The 20,962-nt window shown below is 35.2% G+C and overlaps 1 protein-coding gene and 1 pseudogene across 8 annotated transcripts in view; both read right to left on the reverse strand.

Moving 5' to 3' along the window:
* The window catches only part of TANC2 (tetratricopeptide repeat, ankyrin repeat and coiled-coil containing 2), a 437,594-nt gene that overhangs the window by 181,396 nt on the left and 235,236 nt on the right, over positions 1-20,962 (reverse strand). For all 8 annotated transcript variants that reach the window (XM_017549227.2, XM_017549226.2, XM_017549224.2 and 5 more), the window contains 2 exons: positions 14,030-14,178; positions 7,101-7,287 (listed from right to left, as the gene is read on the reverse strand). In XM_017549227.2, the coding sequence (XP_017404716.1) occupies positions 7,101-7,287; positions 14,030-14,178 (336 nt within the window). The remainder of the gene's footprint in view (positions 1-7,100; positions 7,288-14,029; positions 14,179-20,962) is intronic.
* On the reverse strand, positions 19,277-20,064 carry LOC108318310 (annotated as a pseudogene).

Raw genomic sequence — 20,962 nt, forward strand, 5'->3', positions numbered from 1 at the left:
GCCCGGCCGGCAAATTGATTCTTAAATATATTTGGGAGAAGAAAGGGTATAGAATAGCCAAGAATCCTCAAGATGATAATCAAGATAGGGGACTTTGTTTACCAAGTATCAAGACTTACAGCAGTTGTAATTAAGACAGTACAATATTGTTACAAGGAGAGATTGATTTGCCAATGGAATGAACAAAAGCTTAGAAAAAGACCTAGACATTTATGGAAACTTGCTTTTGGCAGCAATACACTGTATATGAACACGGTAATGGAATTAGTTGTTTCTACAGAAAAAATACAAATTTGTACTCTTGTACCAATTCTTCATGATTTAAGAACTTCAGTGACAAAGCAAAGTTTCACAAAAATATCAAATATAAAGGAAAAAATAAAAAAGCTGACTACCTTAAAAGTAACACTTAATAAAGATTTCCCTCAGATCTGTAAGGAAAAGACAAATTACAATAGGAAATGAGCAAAAACTTGAACAGGCATTTCACAAAAGAGGAAACCTAAATGGCTAATGAACATGTGAAAAGACTATTCAATTTCATCAGTAATCAAAAAACACAAATTAAAATTGTAATGAGATAAACTTTCGTATCGTCTAGATTGGCAAAACGAAGCCTGACAATATCAAACATGAGAAAGATCTACAGCAAATGGAACATTCTACAGTATATTGCTAGTGGCAACATAAATTGATATAGTTTCATAAAAGATGAAATTATTTTATAAACTTGAAAGAGGCACATTTCTAATAACCTGACAATTTCGCTTCTAGATAAACATTCTGGGTCATGCATGACTAAGGGCACAAGAATAATCACAGCAGCACTATTTGCAAGAGCAAAAATCTGGAAACATCTCAACTTTCCATCAACAAAATAATGAATAAATAAATTCTGCTATATTCTTACAGTAGAATACAATATGGCAATAAAAACAAGCAGGCTAAAATTCAACACATGAATGTATCTCAGGTACACAACACTAAGCACAAAATAAATCTGCATATTATGCTTTCAGTTATATGAAATTTAAAACATAAGATCCAAATAAAAAATTATTTAGGGATACAAATGTGGCAAAATCATGAAAGAAAGAATTGGAATGATAATCACAAAATTCAGATGACCTCTGAGGGTAAAGTATAAACAGAAATGGGAAGAAGTGAAAAAAAGGACTTGAGAGTATTATACAGGTCATTTTTGTTATAAGGTAAGACAGCTAGGTATTTGCTATATTCTTACTGTTTAAACCATATAAATATTAATAAGTATTCTTTTTAAAATGTTTTATTGTGGTAAAATATACACAACATAAAATTTATTATTTTAGCCATTTTTAAGTGTACAATTTGGGGGCACTAAGTATATTCACAATGTTGTACAAACATCAACATTATCCATTTCTAGAACTTTTTATCATCCCCAGCTGAAATTCTGTATCCTTTAAACAGTAACTTCCCATTTCCACATCCCACCAACTTCCCCCACCACTGCAGCTTCACTCAGTATTCTCTATGCTACTTTTTGTCTCTATGATTTACCTATTCTTATATTCCATTTATATGAGTGGAATAATATGTATCATACAATCCTTTTGTGCCTGGCTTATCTCACTTAGCATAACATTTTCAAAGCTCATCTATGTTGTAGCATACATTAGAATTTCATTCCTTTTTAAGGTGAATATTTCAATGCAAGTATATATCACATTTTGTTTATCCAGTCATCTGTCCATGTACATTGTATGATTTCCACTTTTTGGCTGTGTGAAAATGCCACTATGAACATCAATGTACAAATACCTGTCCAAATCCTTGCCTTCAATCCGTTCAGATATATACTTAGAAGAGAAATTGCTAGATCATATGGCAATTCTATGTTTAACTTTTCAAAGAACTGTCATACTCTTTTCCACAGCAGCTGCACCATTTACATTCCCAGCAGTAACGTATGAGAGTTCCAATTTCTCCACATCCTTGCCAACACTTGTTATGTTACACTTTCTTTTCATGATAGTCATCCTAATGGGTATGAAGTAGTATTTTATTGTGGTTTTGGTTTGCATTTCCCTAATGACTAATGATGTCGAGTATCTTTTCATGTGTCTACTGGCCATTTGTGTATCTTCTTTGGAGAAATGTCTATGTAAGTCCTTTTCCCATATTTGAATTGGTTTGTTGTAGTGGTTCTTTATATATTTTGGATATTAATCCCTTATCAGATACATGATTTCCAATATCTGTGAGTTGTCTTTTTGCTCCTTTTTTCTTTTCTTTTTGAGACAGTCTTGCTCTGTCACCCAGGTTGGAGTACAGTGGTGTGATCTCAGTTCATTGCAACCTCTGCTTCCCAGCTTCAAGTGATTCTCCAGCCTCCTGAGTAGGTGGGATTACAGGTTTGGCCACATGCCTAGCTAACTTTTGTATTTTTAGTGGAGATGGGGTATCACCATGTTGGTTAGGCTGGTCTTGAACTTCTTAGCTCAGGTGATCCGCCTGCCTCAGCTTCCCAAAGTTCTGGGATTACAGGTGTGAGCCACTGCACCTGGCCTTTTTGCTCTCTTGTAATGCACAAACGTTTTAAATTTATATCAAGTCCAATGTATTATTTTCTTTTGTTGCCTGTGCTTTTGGTTTATATCCAAGGAATCAATACCAAATCCAATGTCCAAAGAAGATTTCTTCATATGTTCTTCTATCTTCTTCCTCTTCTATATCCAATCCACAAATACAGTATATCTTTCTATTTAAGTCTTAAAATTTCTTCTGCAATGTTTTGTAGTTTTCAATGTACACGAGTTCTTGTTTTGTTTCTTTGCCTCCTTGGTTACATTTCTAAGAGTGTTATAGTTTTTAACTATTACGTTTAAGTCTTTAATCCATTTTAATTTTTGTATATGGTAGATGGTAAATGACCAACTTCATTCTTTTGCAGGTCAATATTCAATTTTCCCAGTACTAATTGCTGAAAAGACTGTCCATGCCACATGGTCTTAGGACCCTTGTCAAAAACCATTTGACCATAAATGCAAGAGTTTATTTCTGGTCTCTTTATTTTTGTTTATTTTTGAGAGAGAGTCTCGCTCAGTTGCCCAGGCTGGAGTGCACTGGCTCAATCTTGGCTCACTGCAACCTCTGCCTCCCAGGTTCAAGTGATTCTTCTGCCTCAGCCTCCCGAGTAGCTGGGATTACAGACACCTGTTACCCAACCTGGCTACTTTTTGTATTTTTAGTGGGGACAGGGTTTCACCATGTTGGCCAGGCTGGTCTCAAACCTCCTGAACTCAAGTGATCTGCTTGCCCCGGCCTCCCAAAATGCTGGGATTACAGGTATGAGCCATTGCATCTGGTCCCCTATTTCTGGTCTCTTTACACTGCTTTACTGTAGCTTTGTAATAAGTTTTGAAATCATGAAATGTGAGTCCTCAAATTTTGTTCTTTTTCAAGATTGTTTTGGCTATTTGGGGTCCTTTAATATTCCATATGGCTTTTAGGATGAATCTTCCTTTTTTCTTTTTTTTAAATAGAGAGAGTCTCGCTAGGTTTTCCAGGCTGGACTTGCACTCCTGGCTCAAATGATCCTCCTGCCTCAGCCTCCTGAGGAGCTGGGACTACAAGCTCATGCAACCATTCCTAGCTGGATATTTCTACTTCTGCAAAGACCATTGTTGAGATTGTGATAGAGATTGCTTTGAATCTATAGATGGCTTTGGGAAATATTGTTATGTTAACAATATTAAGTCTTCCAATCCACGAACACAGGATATCTTTCCATTTAAGTCTTAAAATTTCTTCTGCAATGTTTTGTAGTTTTCAATGCACATTTTTTTTTGCCTCCTTGATTAAATTTGTTCCTATTTTATTCTTTGTGACGCCACTGTAATAAAACTGTTTCCTTATTTTTCTTTTTGAATTTTTCATCTTTGGTACATAGAAATACAACTTGCTTTAGTGTTGATTTTGTATCCTGCAACTTTGCTGTAAAAATACTTTTTATTTACTCAATATTTATTTAAAATGAATGAATCCACACATTGATGTGCATTTATGTAAGTTAGAGATACACTGCAATCATGGCATTAACATCTTCCACAACTTCTAAACAAATAAATATTTTTATTTGATAATCTACAGAAGGAAGCTAAATGTGGGAAAAATATTTACTTTTATTCTTTAATCATCCTCATTTTCCTTTGTCTTCTCAAATTCTGCCATTTATTGACCAATCTTCCCACACCCCTTCCTTGAAACATGTGTCTCCCTTGGCTTTGGTAACATTGCATTGCCCCAATTTTTCTCCAATTTATCTGACTACTACTTTTTTTGGTGTCCACCGGCTCATTCTTCTCCTACTTCCAATTCCCTGCTCTTTGAGTGTGCTCTAAGATTTTGTGCTCAGTTCTCTGTTTTCTTCTCTTTGCATTTGCCTTCTTTAGATTCTTCCTTTCACAAAACTTCATCTATTTCCATTTTAATGACTCCCCTTAACAAGTATACAATAGGCAGTGAGCATATGAAGAGCTGCAGAACCTCTACACTAATGAAAGGAATGCATATTAAAATGAGACAACTTTATAACCATCAGATTTACTAAAATCAGAAAGTTAGACGACACAGGTCTATAATCACATATATGAAACTCCGAAGATGTTTCAAAACACATAATGTCTCATATTTTAACAGGTATAGACACTGTACATGGCATAGGGAACAGTATCCTGTAACCAAGTATATTAACATTTCTACAATAAAATGTATCAACATTCATATTTAGTATGATAAAGACTATAAGCAGCCTCATCTTAGTTCAGGTAAAATTTTACAGCCAAATGGATTTGATGTAAATTTATATTTTAAAAAACTTAAGGTTTTCACACTTTTTGGATTTTAGAAGTGGGCTAGCTAGTGTTAAAGAAGCTTTACATACTGCAGATGAGAATGTGAATTACTGCAACTATTCTGAATAATAATCTGGAAGTACTTCATGAAGTTAAATAATGGTATGCTCCATGACTCAGTAATTCCAGTCCTAGGCATGAACTCTAGAAAAGGTTTGTACAAATGGTAGAGGAGATGGAGGTAACCTAAGTGTTCACAAGCAAAATGTAAAGAATATTTACATCATCAGAAGCAATAAATCTGGTGTTCATGTAGATTTTAAAAAGCAGAAAAAGATCTGTATTAACATGCCACTTAAATTAAAATCACATACATACACAAAAAACAACATATAATATTCAAGGATTTATATAAATATAATAGCATGGCTGCAATTGAATGGGATTGAGGATAAAGGGAAAAGTAACAAACTGAAAGGAGCTTTACACAGACCAATCTGTATATACCGAGGAGTGTTACCAATTCAACTCTCCTCACCTACATATACCGAGGAGTATTATTAAATTAACTATCTTCACCTAGGGCCCAGAGGGAGCGAGGAAAAAACATAATCACTTTTGTCTACCTATGTATAAATATAAACCCATACATTCATATGTGCAATGTCATAGATGATGGAACACATTCATTCTCCATTTATGCTCTAGTCCTAAATACTTAACTGGGGTTGGCATATACTATAATTTTAGGGTCTGAAGAGAAATCTAGCCATAAATTACTTTTAATTAAAATTATTTTTATTACCACCTATGTTCCTTCCTCTTCTTTATTCTACGTAAAGCTGCTGGAGACTATGACACTGTCATCATCTGGTTGTCAGGTAGAAAAGGGATACCCAGAAATGACATTTATCTTTTGGACAGAAGCCCAATTTCCATTTTATCTTCTCATAGAGTATAAACATATAGCTTTACACTATTTGTGAATTATCATCTCTGACTAGAAAATGCACACAGACTTATTTGTCCAAAGGAGTCTATCGGTAACTCCATTATTAAAGGAAATGCAATTTTTTAGCGTTTTGTAAATACCAATGGTATCGAATAATGTTCAATATCTGAATCATTATACAACTCGATAACCATAAAAACTGAGAAGTTCCAAAACTATATTCCTCCCCTACTCTTCTTATCTCCATACCTAACTATAAGAAAAGCATTAGAACAGTGTCCCAAAGAGTAATCATAATACTTTAATACTTTCTAGTCCAAAATGCATTAGTAGGAAATACTACTCTAGAAAGATCACTCAAAATTTTGAATATGATGAAAGATTTCCTGAGCTAGAAATATCCTATATGATTTTCATAGCAAGAGGTGTTGAATCATAACAATACATATAAATGACGATGGCCTGTCTCCTGAACATATGGACCAGTAGTCCATGTCTGGTTCTGATGAAATGTTTACCTAGAGTCTATTAGAGATAGTAAACCACATAATGTCCCATCAGCATTGCCTTTATCAGAGTGGTTTTAGTATCTGCTGCAAACTGCTAATTGGGTTGAAGATTATTTAGATATATTTCTAGTACTAAGTAGTCAACTAGGATCTTCAGGAAAAAAAAGGTATTAGAAAATCCACAAGGAAAAAATGAAATGGAAAATTACTTTGCTTTAATACTTCCAAGTTTCAAGTTCTTTTTATGCCCAAGCTTGCCATAAAAATGTATTAGTCTAAGGTTTCAAATCATAAGCAAAGAAACACCATTTTTCTATTTTGCAGAAGGTAAAAAAACAGGGATGTCTTATTGACAAGAAGAAAAAGTCTAAAGGGGCTCGGAAAACTAACTGATACATGGTTTCCACAAATAGACCCAGAACAACTCAAATCATAACTCTTTTTTCCACTTAATCTAATCTCATCTTTCTTTCATAAAACTCTCAACTATACCAGCAAGGAATGAACTACTTCTGTTGGTAGATAATGTACATGAATTTACAGATAGAAGTGGACGGATTTTTTTTTTTTTAATCCACTCCTTATTCTGATAAGAAGTGCTTAAGCAGGGAGGAATGCCTTTCATTTTGTTTACCCTTAAGTTTCTCTCTCCAGTATCATTAAAAAGACAAGGAAAGTTTTATATATACATCTCAACAATTCAAAAGCAGAATTTTTGAAAACCTTAAGCATGTGTAATTATTTTTAAAAGGTAAAAAGAAAAAAAAGGACACAAAATTATCAATATAAAAACCAACTCACCAATGATGCCACTATCTCTGCTTTCAAGGGTAGAAGTTGGACTAGTAACAGCCCCATAGCTGCAATCCTTGGCAGTTGCATTTGTACTGATGGGTGGGAGTGTAGAGCAGGGGCTACTGGCTGGTGGAGAGGCAGTGCTGCTAGTCAGGGTGGAACAGGGACTTATCCGCTGGGTGATTGCTGAGGTCTGAAAAATTGGAATCATGAATAAGTAAGATAACCTGACCGGCTGTTAAAGTATATTTTAAGATAAAATAAATGCTTTGATGGAAGAAAAAAACTACATGCATAGCTCTTGCATCTATTAGGTGCTATTTGTTTTTGCTTCTCGGATAAGGACTTTGGGGTCTACAAATTAATGTGAAACTTGATGAATTTAACATTAACAGAGACTGTTGCCAATTTTTCTGCCTATTAAATTTCCAGTGACAAGTGCCCTATCATTGCCATTCATTAACAGGATAGAGAATGTTTTTTTTTTTTTTTTTTTAATTAAATCAAGTTTTCCTTGTTATTTGGAAGTTTTCCTTGCAATCAATAAAACTTTTTGGAAGACCTGGAAGTTTGCATTGTTAATACTTTTCCTTCCTTCCTTACCTCCTTCCCTTCCTCTTTCTCTCTCTTTTTCCTTCCTTTTTTTTCTTTTTGAGATGGAGTTTCACTCTTGTTGTGCAGGCTGGAGTGCAATGGTACAATCCTGGCTCACTGCAACCTCCGCCTCCCAGGTTCAAGCAATTCTTCTGCATTAGCCTCCTAAGCAGCTGGGATTACAGGCATGCGCCACCACAGTTAACTAGTTTTGTATTTTTAGTAGAGAGGGATTTCACCATGTTGCTCAGGCTGGTCTCGAACTCCCGACCTCAGGCCATCCACCCGCCTTGACCTCCCAAATTGCTGGAATTATAGGTGTGAGCCACTGTGCCCAGCCAATAATTTTCTTTAGATGGAGGGGAAAAAAAAAATCCCTACAGCTGGGAAGAAATAAAGTTCTTAAAGCAAAGAAGTGTCTTTTTGATACACAGGCAGCTGTCCAGAGACAATAAATGAATGCATGGAAAAAATGCCTTATTCTAAAAGTTTGTCCAATAAAATAGAATACTATTATTTAATACAAACCTAAATAACTTCTCTGTAACAGCATTACAGCCTGAGATTGCTTTGTATCCTGTCCTGAATGATTCTTACCCTTGAAGTTATTTGTTTCAATATGTAACACTGAAGTTTTCATGTGAAGGAATGAGTAATTACTTAAAAGGTTGGTGGTAATATATTCTTGGTTTACCTAATTGAATGACAATTCACTTTTCTTCAACTCTTTCTACACAAATAAATTACTACAATAGTGAATAAAAGTATATTTTTTTCAAACACATTTTATGCCCTGAAGTATGGTTAGCCTTGTGGATTCTGCAGAATTTTCTCTTTTTTTTTTTTTTTTTTGAGACTGAATTTTGCTCTTATTGCCTAGGCTGAAGTGCAGTGGAATGATCTTGGCTCACTGCAACCTCTGCAGCCCAGGTTCAAGTGATTCTCCTGCCTCAGCCTCCCGAGTAGCTGGGATTATAGGCACCTGCCACAGTGCCCGGCTAATTTTTGTAGTTTTAGTAGAGATGGAGTTTCACCATCTTGGCCAGTCTGGTCTTGAACTCCTGACCTCGTGTTCCACCCACCTCGGCCTCCTAAAGTGCTGGGATTACAGGTGTTGAGTCACCACGCCTGGCCTACGTTTTATCCTTTTTAAAATTATTACGTGATCAGCAGCAAAATTACTGGAAGACGTACTAATGATAAATTTAACATCTTTAAATGTTATATTTAAAAGAAGCCTTTCAACTTCTTTATATATGGAGTCTATTCATAGCCTTTCTGCTAAAATTTAATAACTGGGGAATATGTTGATAACTAGCTATGTGAATATTAAGGCTTTTCAACTCATCCTAAGATGATTTCTAGATGCAGTCAATTGTATTATCTGTGCTGAATCTAGGTTTTGATTTTGTATCATCTGTGTTAAATCTAGGTTTTGATTTTAATTTAAATACTATAACCAGGTTACAAAAGATACATTTGGCTCAACCAAGAACAGATGACATTTTAATTACCCTCCAACCAAATAAATCTTTTCAATCATATCAATAATGTTAGAATCTGATTTTTCTTAACAACAGAGTAAGCTTTCAAATTTATCCAAATTTCTCTTCCACTATATGTTATCTTTCCAGAGAAGGGGAGAGTTTCAATTTGTTCATAATCTCTATTTTTATAATATGATGCTGGTCTCCCAGAGAAAAGATTCTTTTTTTTTTTAACCCTTAATTTTTTTTTCCCCTTACAGAGCAATGATTCTTAACTAGGCACACAGTAATATCACTTGTGCCGTATAAAAAAACAAACATGCAAGCTCTCTCACAAAATTGACAGACACTGAGCCCCATCCAGATTTACTGAATTGGAATCCTTCAGGTTAGAAATTCGGCAAACAATTTTTAACCTCCCACTCCCAGTTTGAGACGCATATGGGCAGATGAAATGAACTGTAATCAGGTCTTTTACATTAGATATAGCTATAGTCACCCCATATTGGAAAAGTTTTTGGCCCGATGTGGTAGCGTATGTCTGTAATCCCAGCACTTTGGGAGGCTTGAGGCAGGTGGACTTCTTAAGGCCAAGAGCTTGAGACCGGGCTGGCCAACATGGCAAAACTCCATCTCTATTAAAAATACAAAAATTAGCTGGGTGTGGTGGTGCATGCCTGCAGTCCTAGCTACTCAGGAGGCTGAGGCATGAGAGTCACTTGAACCCAGGAGGCAGAGGTTGCAGTGAGCCAAGGTCATACACTGCACTTTCGCCTGGGCAACAGAGTGAAACTGTCTCAAAAAAAAAGGAAAGTTTTAATATGGTATGAATCTATTACTTTTATAACAACTCATTTCTGTTCTTAGACAAGATTCTCATCCTGTTCTTTGTTAAAGAAAACTGTATTAATGCATACTATAGACAATGTGGAGGTTAAGCCCAAACAGTACTTATTTTTACTCTAAGTTGTTTTCTGCAAAATAAAGCACATATCACAAAATGTATACTTTAAAAGCTTTAACTGTAAAAGCAAAGCTTAAATATCAAGCCATTTAGAAAACAGAAAATTGTTCATGGCTTATGACTTAAAAGGCAGGCGTAATGTTTATTTAAGGAGACTAGTTCATGAGCTAGAGAAAGACATTATCTATTCTCCATGCTGCAGGCTAAAATGAACATCTGTTTAAGCTACTGCACTTCCTAAACCTTTCAGTGTTTTTCCCATTGTCCTTAATGTTCTCCAGAAGGATCCTAAGAAAGCTCCCAGTCTGGATCTCTTAAAGGTCCTACAAATACACATAGCAAGAAGCTAAAGAGGAAATTCCTAAGATCCATTCAAACACCTTGGAAACTCCTGAAAGAATAAAGGGGTCAGGTAAATATCACTTCCATGCTTTGTTTTTTTACAAAAAAATGATACATGCTGACTTGCATTAGATTCTGTCATTACTAGTACTATTTTGAGAATATCATCACTACATCATCTTCTTAAACATGGCAGTTTATCTTTGTTAATATACTGCTTGGCTCAGAAGAAAGTCACCAAATTAACATGACCTCCTACTTCTTGATAATCTTCCTGAGATCAGAAATCAATTTAGCCACTTTCTTGTGTGGTTCCAAGATAGTTCCAGGGTATATTATATTGCAAGAAGGCTATCATTTAGCTTCATTATTAATATTTTACATTTGTTTAAAGCTTAACAATTTAAAAATATTTTTATATATTATCTCATTTACTCCTTATCAACCTGGTATGAGAGGCATACCACTTAAGAAATGTGAAAATGAAACCGACAAAAGTATGAAAGTTATGATATAATTTTCCCCAAATTGCACAGTTCCTGCATATATTTATGTACTAACTATGTTGCATATTATTTTATACTTTTTATTTCTATGGCATTTTACAGCTTACAAAGTATTTTCATATTCATGATTTAACTTGAACTTTCAACAGCCCTGTCAGGTGTTATTATATCATATTACACTGGAACAGTATGGTGTGGCTGTTAAGAACATAGGTTATAAAAGCAGAGTGTCTGGATATGAATACCATTCCATCACTTTCTGGCAGTATGTTTCCAACTCTTATTTGAAAATTGGAATATAAATGAACTCTACCACACTGGATTGTGAAGAAGCGTAAACAAAATGGTGCAAGTAGAACAATTAGTACAATGATTGGTACACAGCAGGTATTTAATAATTGTCAGTTATTATTACCTATGAAAAATATAAAGCTCCGACAGGTTAGGTGACATGTCCAAATTTACAAAATGGTAGGTGGCAGAGTTGGAACTAGAACACAAATTTTCTCCCTCGTGGTTCAATGGCTTTATTATACCATATTGCTTTAATTATATTAAAACAATGATACTGCTCATTTATTTAAGATTATGTTATCCAGTAATGTACAAGTAAGGTATACTCCATAGGCTTGTGACTTTATGTAGAAATCACTGTGACATGCAGACTCTCAAGAGCAACAAGTATACATTTTATCATCTAAGGAAACGTAGTCGTGTAGAAATGATAGTGTCCTTGAAAAATATTCAGGTTGTAAGATAAAAGACATCATGTTACCTGGTCATTATTAGAACAGTCACATTTTAACTTGACATGAATATCCAGATATGAAAAGTAAAACAGATGTTTTACTGATCCCAATTTTTAAAAATTCCTCAATACAGAGCCCAGCATATTGACATAGTTACATTATAAATTGATTTAAAAAATCATCAGCTCTGCCGTCACGAAACATACACTCGTCATGAGGTAAAACAACCTCGCAACTAAACACGCAATGTAATAACAGTTAATGGTAAGAGTTATGGAAAAATAAAGTAGAAGGATAAGGGGATATAGGGATGGGCAGGTGCAATTATTACAAGAGGAATTAAATGAGACCTCTCCAATGAGGTAACTTTTAAGCAGAACACTGAATAAGTGAGAAAGTGAGTTATGCAGGAAGAACATTCCAGTACAAATGAATATAATTGATGTGTCTGGCGAAAGACAAGGAAGCCAATGTGGCTGGAGAGCAGTGCATGAAAGGGAGAGGGGTAGGAAGTGATGTAGGAGAGGTAGCAAGTGGCTAGATCAGGTGCGGTCTTCCAGGGCATGGTAAAGATTTTAGATTTTACTCTAAGTATGATGGGAATACAGTAGAAGATTATAAGTGAAGTGACAGAATTGGATTCACATTTTACAATGATCACTCTGGCTACTGTGTGAACAGCTACAGGGGTGCAAGAGTGGAAGCAGAGACCTGTCAGGCGGCCATTTATTCATATAATAATACCTATTAAGCACCTAGTAATGACAATAATGTTCTAGGGGCAGAGGATACGGCAATGGGTAGAATAGGCAAAAATGCCAGCCTTTTAGCCTTACCTTCTAGTGCCTATTGCAGTAGCAGAGTCAAAAGATGACAGTAGCTTGGACTTGGGTATGGCAGTGGGAACAGTGAGAAGGGATCAGATTGGGTACAACAGAGTCTTTGATTTGCTGAAAGAGTGAATGTGGGTCTGAGGGAAGTCAAACGGCTCCAGTGCTTTTGTCCTAACCAAGTAGGTGATACCATTTATTCATATGGGAAACACTGCAGAAGGAACCAGTTCTAAGGAGAAATGCAAGGGTTCTGTTTTTGACATGTTAAGTTTGGGATACATTTTAAACATTAGGTAGAAAATATAATGTAGAAAGCTAAATATACAAATTTCAAGTAAAGGGGAAAAGGCAGGGCTAGAGATAATTAGGGAGTTAAGATAGTATTTAAATAAATAAGAATGAAGAGGAATCAGTAAGATTAGAGTCACCGAGTACCTTAATTTTACAAAAATTCCCCGGGTAATGACAGTGTGCAGCTAGCAAAACCAATAACCTAAAGAGTGAGGCTTGAGAAGACAGCCTTGAAACAGCTGAACATATCCACGTGATACATAAATATATTCAAATAATCCTTGTATATTTCATTGTGACAAATGTAATATATGATGTAGAATCTTCACTAATATTATTAAAAATATGCAATTTAAAATTTGTCACCTTCTGAATAAAACGCTTCACTATCAGATATTCATGTTGAAGATTAAGACCATATAAATGAATCTGACTCTAGTACTTTCTTTTGCTACATTTAAACTGAAAAATTGAAAATAGCAACAACAAAAAAGAGAAAACTATAAAATATTTTTTAAATTGCTGATTTTTTTTCGCTTTCTGAGATGGATACTTAGAAAAATCCCCAAATACTTAGATATTGAGTGATATACTTCTAATTAGCCTCTGAGTCCCAGAGGAAATCACAAAAAAATTAGAAAATATTTTAAACTGAAATAATAAAAACTAAGTATAACAAAACTTGTAGGATGTAGCCAAAGATGTGCTTAAAAAGAAATTGTAGTTTTAAATTTGTATTTTAGAAAAGTAGAAAATCTGAATTAATGATCCAAGTAATCTTTTAGATACCACTTTCTAAATCAACATTTTGTAACTGATAAATTCTACTGTGGTCACAGTAGCTGGAATCTTTGGAAATTTGTCAAGACCTGCTCTACGGCTCAGCATATCATCGAATTGGTAAATAATCCACATCCACTTGAAAAGAATATACATTCTGCAAATTTGGGGTGCAGTGCTTATATATCTGTCAGTTTTGTTGGCTTGCTCATTCATTCATTCATCAAATCAATCAAAACCTAAAAGTGGATGATTCATAAACTGAAGAAATAATTGTGATTATGGAAAATTAAGTTGTATTCTAGGCCTTAAAAAGCATTCAACAATTGGGATTATTTCTGGCATAATAAGCTGATTCACACCATGTTTCACAAAGGTGATCAGCTTACCTGATTTTCATCCTGTACTTCCATGCTGTATTGGTCACCTGGCTGAACTTCTGTGACTTTCTCTCCAAGGAGGAAACCCAGACGAGTCATGAGTGTGTTTGCTGCCTCATCTACAGATGGAGGGGGGCCAAGTTCTTGTTCGGCATCACCTGTAACAAGAAGGCATTGAAGAACATGAATCTTTCAAAATAAAATGGTTTAGTTCTGTAACTATTTGTACATTCACTTTGATCATTTCTTTAGTTTTCACATTTTAACTCAAAAATTACAAGGTTATGAGGTTTTTCTTGAACTACTCACTTTCAATATAAATTTGTTTCCAAATAAGAAATTTATAAGAATCAAATAAAATAGAGCCAGGGAACTCAAAATGATTATAAATGTGTGGCAGAAAAAATTTTTATCTAAAATAAGTATCTGTTTATGTTAAGTTGACTTACTGTCCACACGTATTCAGGATTTGTTTTAAATTCAGAGCATTTAATCTCACCTTGTAACAATCCACAGTAGCACAGATTTTAAAGGACAATACAAAAATCTTTTTATGGGGTCAGATATATCCTTTTAGCATTATTAACTGTAATGTCATATGGTTTGTTGCCAAAACACAACAGCATCACAAAACACAATCGTATCCCATTGTTTAGGATATTTAGTATTACACAGTAAACCACTCCAAATGCCAAGAAAGGTATGGTCTGCATTGTTATTATTCAATTTAACATGTATATTAACTTCTCTAATAAAGTCACGAGCTGGGAGTCAGAGATAGGGTATATGTGTACTTTTGCATATTAGTACTGAACTCAAGTGTTCCATCTGTGGAAAATCTCTATAGAACTCTCACTGAATCTATGTCAAAGTAGAAAAACAAGGCTCTATTCTTCCTCTCCTATTATCCTCCCAGAGGCAACATAAATAGATTTCTTTGCCACAGAAGAAGTAAAAAAATCAGTAGGGTTATTTTTATACTATAAACATTTAGATACTTAATTTTGTCTCAAGAATAATTTAAAGCTTCTTATTCTTTGATAAAATGAAAAGGTAAAACTGCTCACTTCAAATTAATAAATAACACTTTCCTCCCTCTTAAAGGTTAAACTAACTAATCTTTTGCAAATTTTTCTCATCATAGATTCCAGGCCTCTGGGGCTCTGTTTCACTGTCTCCTATAGAGTTATTCTGATAATTAATAAATGTTGTCTATATACATGGTTAATAACAGATACGAGAATTTATATAACACGGAGTTAGTCATTGACTTTGAAAACTTTACAATCAATATGAAAAATAAGAGTATATATTTAACATATACTTATATAATGCTTATTATGTATAAGTCACTAACATAAACACTTCACATATATTAGCTTACTCAACTTTAATAACTTTAGATACCACTTTCTAAGGTAGAAATTATTAACCTCATTTTACAGATGAAAAAATGGAGGCACAAAGAAATTAAATTATTTGCTCAAAGTCACACAACCAGTAAATGGTAGAGCCAGGATTACAACTTCAGCTCCCTGACTCCAGAATCTATGCTCCCAATTAGCAAGACACAGTGTCTTCCTCAATGGAAAGAAATGTTACAAATGGTGAGGATGTCTAAATAAGACATAACTTATTAACAGGCATACTGCTTATAGTATGTTAATCTCAATAATCCTAACAAAGCATGTTGTAAACATTAAGTAAGGTAATCAAACAAAGGTTCTTAAGAGATAACTGCAACCCTTTCTACGTTACTACTTTCAGTACTTCCAACTACTAATGCAGAAAGAAGTTCAAAAATTCTTCTGTGGGTGGCTATATTAGATACTGCTACCACACCAGGTCCTTTTCATTTGGTTTGACTGGTATTTTTACACCTTGCTAAATCTTTTTCTCTTCCTATTTACTTACCTCATCTCAAAATATCATTTGAGGATGACATTAATATGACATTATTTGTCATGCACTTCACAATGAAAGAAATCCGATACCAGGTTATGGTATGAAAAACCTGTCTTTGGCAATTACATTTGTTTTGAACTTTTCTTATTTGTTGATCTTGGGTAAAATTTTACACATTATGAAAAGCCTAGTAGATGAATCAGTGGAGGATTCTCAAGTAACAGACAGGGACCTAATTGTGAATCCATTCATCTTAAGTCTTAGAATACCAGTGGCTGCCTCTGTCTCCTCTTCCTTAAAGTATTCCAGGATTCCTGGTGGAAGAAAGTAGAAACAGTAGAGGCACCTCCTTTCTAGTTTCTAGATTACAGACTTCCCTGTCAGTACCTTCTTCCCGAGTTCATTTTCATTTCCTATTTTAAAATAAATTAAAAATAGTTCCTTCTGAAAACAAAAAAGGGTGGGGCTAGGCGCAGTGGCTCATGTTTGAAATCCCAGCACTTTGGGATGCCAAGGCAGCCAAGGCAGGTTGATCACTTGAGCTCTGGAGTTCAAGACCAGCCTGGGCAACATGATGAAACCCCAACTCTACAAAAAATACAAAAATTAGCCAGGTGTGGTGGCATGCACCTGTGGTCCTGGCTACTTAGGAGGCTGAGGTGGTGGAATTGCTTGAACCCAGGAGGCTGAGGCGGCAGTCAGCTGTGATTGTGTCACTGCACTCCAGTCAGGGCGACAGAGCAAGATCCTGTCTCAAAAATTAAAAAATATATATATTTTAAAAGGTTAGAATGTAGGACCAGATAAACAGCTTCTCACTTGTAGGAATTTATTAGTTTGGAGCAAAAGTAATTGAGGTTTTTCCGTTATGGCACCATTAAAGGTAATGGCAAAAACCACAATTACTTTTGTACTAACATAATAGTGTATTCAAATAGTGTATATTGAAATATGGTCAAAAAAATTCCTCCCTCCAAACCATTTCCTTTAAAATATACTTAAAATGTCAACGGGTCACACATTTTCATTTTTTCCTACTTAGTGTACATTGATTCTGTATTCTTCCCTAAATACTACCATTTTTCTTCCCTTTTTGCTTCATTTCTATTTCTGACTTGCAAGTAACTGTTATGATAAAACCTCTCTGCCTGCAAAATGAAGACAACCAGCAGAATAAAGTCTGGTCAGTGGAATAAAGATAGCCTTTCTCCCCCCAATTACAATTAACAATACGGCCATTTGAAGATCACTAAAAGGGACGGTTTTTTATGGAAATAGTGGTAGCTTAAGAGAGATAAATCCATGCATAATCATCAGGGTTACTGGGTTCTTAGTTTTTAAGAACAGAGACAATGATTTAAAAAAAATTTAAGAAAATTATTTGACATATTTTAAAGATTGTCTGGTCTTTGGAGGCAATACACATTTTAGAATGAGTTTCATCTATATTGTGTGTACCAAGTCTTTTTGGTTTTTTTTGGGAGGGGATTATGGTTTTCCATATTCATGGTTTTTGCGATATCAATACTCCCCAAATCAATCTACCAATTTAATGCAATCCTTATCAAAATTCCAGTTGCTTGCTTACTTGTTGCCTTTCCTTCCCTTAATCTTGCAGAAATTGACCAGCTGATAATAAAAATTATATGGAAATATAAGGAGCCCAGAATTAATAAAACAACCTTTAAAAAAACAGAGTTGGAAGACTCACATTTCCTATTTTCAAAATTTATTAGGATGCAACAGTAATCAAGGCAGTATGGTACTGGTATCCAACTAGACCAATGAAATAAACAGTCCAGAAATATACTCTTAGAATATGGTCAGTTGATTAATTTTTTTTGGGGGGGGACAGGGTCTCGCTCTGTTGCCTGGGCTGCAAACCCAGGAGGTGGAGGTTGCAGTGAGCCGAGATCGTGCCATTGCACTGCAGCCTGAGCGACAGAGCGAGACTCAGTCTTAATATTAATAATAATAATACATACATACTAAATGATTTCATTTATATAACGTTCAGAAACTGGTAAAACAAATGATGATGACAGAACAGTCGGTATATGTTTGTAGAGGAAGGATAATGATGCAGAGGACGCATGAAGGAAGCTTCTGAACTGCTGAAAACATTCAATATCTTGATTTGAGATGTGTTCACTGCATAAATTTTCATAGCAATGCATAATTATTATTTGGATTCCTTTCTGTATTTATTTATATTTTAATTTTTGCAAAATTACCGAAAATGTGTTAAGGACTTAGGACATTGACCTTAAGAATGAAACAATATTCTCAACAATACTTGTTTATGCTTTTTTTACTCTAAGAAATAAGTCTAAAATTAGGAAAAAAAAACACTATATATTTAAGCTATTTATTTAAATACTATTTAAGTTGTTCAGATGAGGGATACTAATTAAATATAAGGAAACTTACTACTCTAAATGCTTAGATTTTTTCATTTAAAGCTCTTGTCTTAATAAAGACATAATTTTAGAAATCAAGAGATTTCAAGGAAATTATATATGAAATATGTTATGGTTTAAATAGATCTTCAACCAGTAAAAGCTTTTATGTATTTCTTCCCACTTAGGAAAGAATGCACCAAACACATTTGCTTTTTTTTTTTCTTTGATGGAGTCTTGCTTTGTTGCCCAGGCTGGAGTGCAGTGGTGCGATCTCAGCTCACTGCAACCTCCGCCTCCAGGGTTCAAGCAATTCTCCTGCCTCAGCTTCTGGAGTAGCTGGGATTACAGGTGTGCACTACCATGCCTGGCTAATTTTTGTATTTTTGGTAGAGATGGGGTGTCACCATGCTGGCCAGGCTGGTCTCGAACTCCTGAAATCGTGATCTGCTCACCTTGGCCTCCTACAGTGTTGGGATTAGGCGTGAGCCACCGAGCTTGGCCAGCATTCCTTTTTAAAAAAAAAACAAATGACAAAGACCCAGTTTACCAGATTTACTTAAATTTTTTAAAACATTTTATATATTTAGGGAGTACAAGTGCAGATTTCTCACGTTATGACACAGCGCTGGAGTCTGGGCTGTTAGTGGACCCTTGAATATTGAGTGTGCAATATACTCAGTAGGTAAATGTTCGACCCTCTCAAATTTTACTTTTAAAATTTCAGCTTAACATTAAACAATTGTCAAAACTAAGTTGCTAGCATTCACCCACAACTAGAAAACATCCTTAATTTATATTGAACCATATATGTATTATCATGAATGCATTAATATCTTATATTACTAAATACAGAAAAAAATAGTCAAGGTTCAGTTAAGAGTATATTTAATAATGAAATCAAATGTACATACACAGATTTACAATTTTAAAGTTTAAAAAAAAGGTCCTATTATGTGATGTCAACAATAAATTCAAAAGTTTAAGACAAACAGGGACTCCAGTGAGCTGTTTATAAATACTCTAGATTAGGTACAATTATAATGACAGTCGAGTTCATCTGAAATCTGCAAAGAAATGTTCTTTAATCCTCCACGGTCCTTGTTAAACATTTCTGTTCAAATGTGTGTGCTGAATTACTTGCTATGCAAGTGTAGCAGCTTCTCCTCATCACTTATTGGTAAGGACTTTGACTCTTTCTTGACCCTTCTCAACAATTCTCTTTGTAGTGATTTCCTGCCATCAACAATTTTAGGTAGAAGTTGATACAAATTTGGCGTTGTCCATGGCACTACCACCAAATGATGTGGAAGGAAATGAAGTGAGGCCTCCATGACCTCATGACTGAATGAAGCAAATCTTGTATCAAAAGAAGAAAATCCACTTCCAAAAGATGGAAATCCACTCAAGGTGGAGAAAAACGACTGTTCCTCGTCTTCTGCTTCTTCAGGAACCCCTCTGATTCTCGAAAAATGTCCTCAAATGAATTTTCATAGAAATTGAATAAAAATGGGTTCCTTCTACCAAAAAACTCCCTAAAGACATCATCTGGGTTACAAGAATGTGAAAACAAACTAAAATGGACTGTCAAAATGAGTTCCAACTCCTCCTCCACCATTCAATTTCTTTGCCATATTTGTCATAGATGTCCCATTTTTTAGCATCTGATAATATCTCATCTGCTTCAGCTACTTGTCTGGGGCTGTACCTGCTAAATATGGTCCTTGGAGGTTCAACCATTCCTAGAGGCAATATTATTACCAGATAAGGCAGAATTTAAGGTGGTACAAAGTGTCAAGTGAAATTTCTGTTTTCCTGGAATTGGCAAGTAGGGCCCATAGGGAAATGAACAAAAGGCCTTGAAGACTCTGCATTTTTAATACAGACCTCTGGGGCTGCCTTTCTTCCTGCTGGCTTGTTGAGATGTTCCATTTCAGTAGAAATGGCAATACAATTTTCTCCCTTTCTCATTTCGTTCACGGTTTTCAACATGCCCAGAAAGAAGTTCATGTCTGTGCTTATGGGCCCCAAAGTTGAGATTGTAGACAGTAGTCTGTACCATTCAAGTTCATCTAGCTTCCACTATGCCAACTGAACCTACAGTGAGCTACTTTAGAGTGAGGACCAACAGCAGAGGACAGAAGCCCCACCAACATCAACCCTGGGTAAATTCAGGTTATTATCAGAAGACCATTAAAGACATGTACCACTAACAAACCATGGGCAGTTTATATAAACAGTGTCTTTATTTATTTTCCCTCCTCTCTACTGAGAAGAGTAAGCAGAAAGAAGAGGCAGCTCTGTGACAGTGTAAATTTAGTAGAAACACACATGTCCCTCTAATTCAGAACTAAATGAAATCACTATGCCTACTCTTTTCTTTTTTTTTTTTTTTTTTGAGACGAAGTCTCACTCTGTTGCCCAGGCTAGAGTACAAGGGCACATCTTGGCTCACTGCAACCTCTGGTCCCAGGTTCAAGTGATCCTCCTGCCTCAGCCACCCTACTAGCTGGGACTACAGGCACCTGCCACCAAGGCTGGCTAATTTTTGTATATTTAGTAGAGACAGGGTTTCACCATGTTGGCCAGGCTGGTCTCGATCTCCTGATCTCAGGTGATTCACCCGCCTCAGCCTCCC

This window comes from Cebus imitator, unplaced genomic scaffold (assembly GCF_001604975.1).
Source record: "Cebus imitator isolate Cc_AM_T3 unplaced genomic scaffold, Cebus_imitator-1.0 Scaffold217, whole genome shotgun sequence".
Taxonomy (NCBI): domain Eukaryota; kingdom Metazoa; phylum Chordata; class Mammalia; order Primates; family Cebidae; genus Cebus; species Cebus imitator.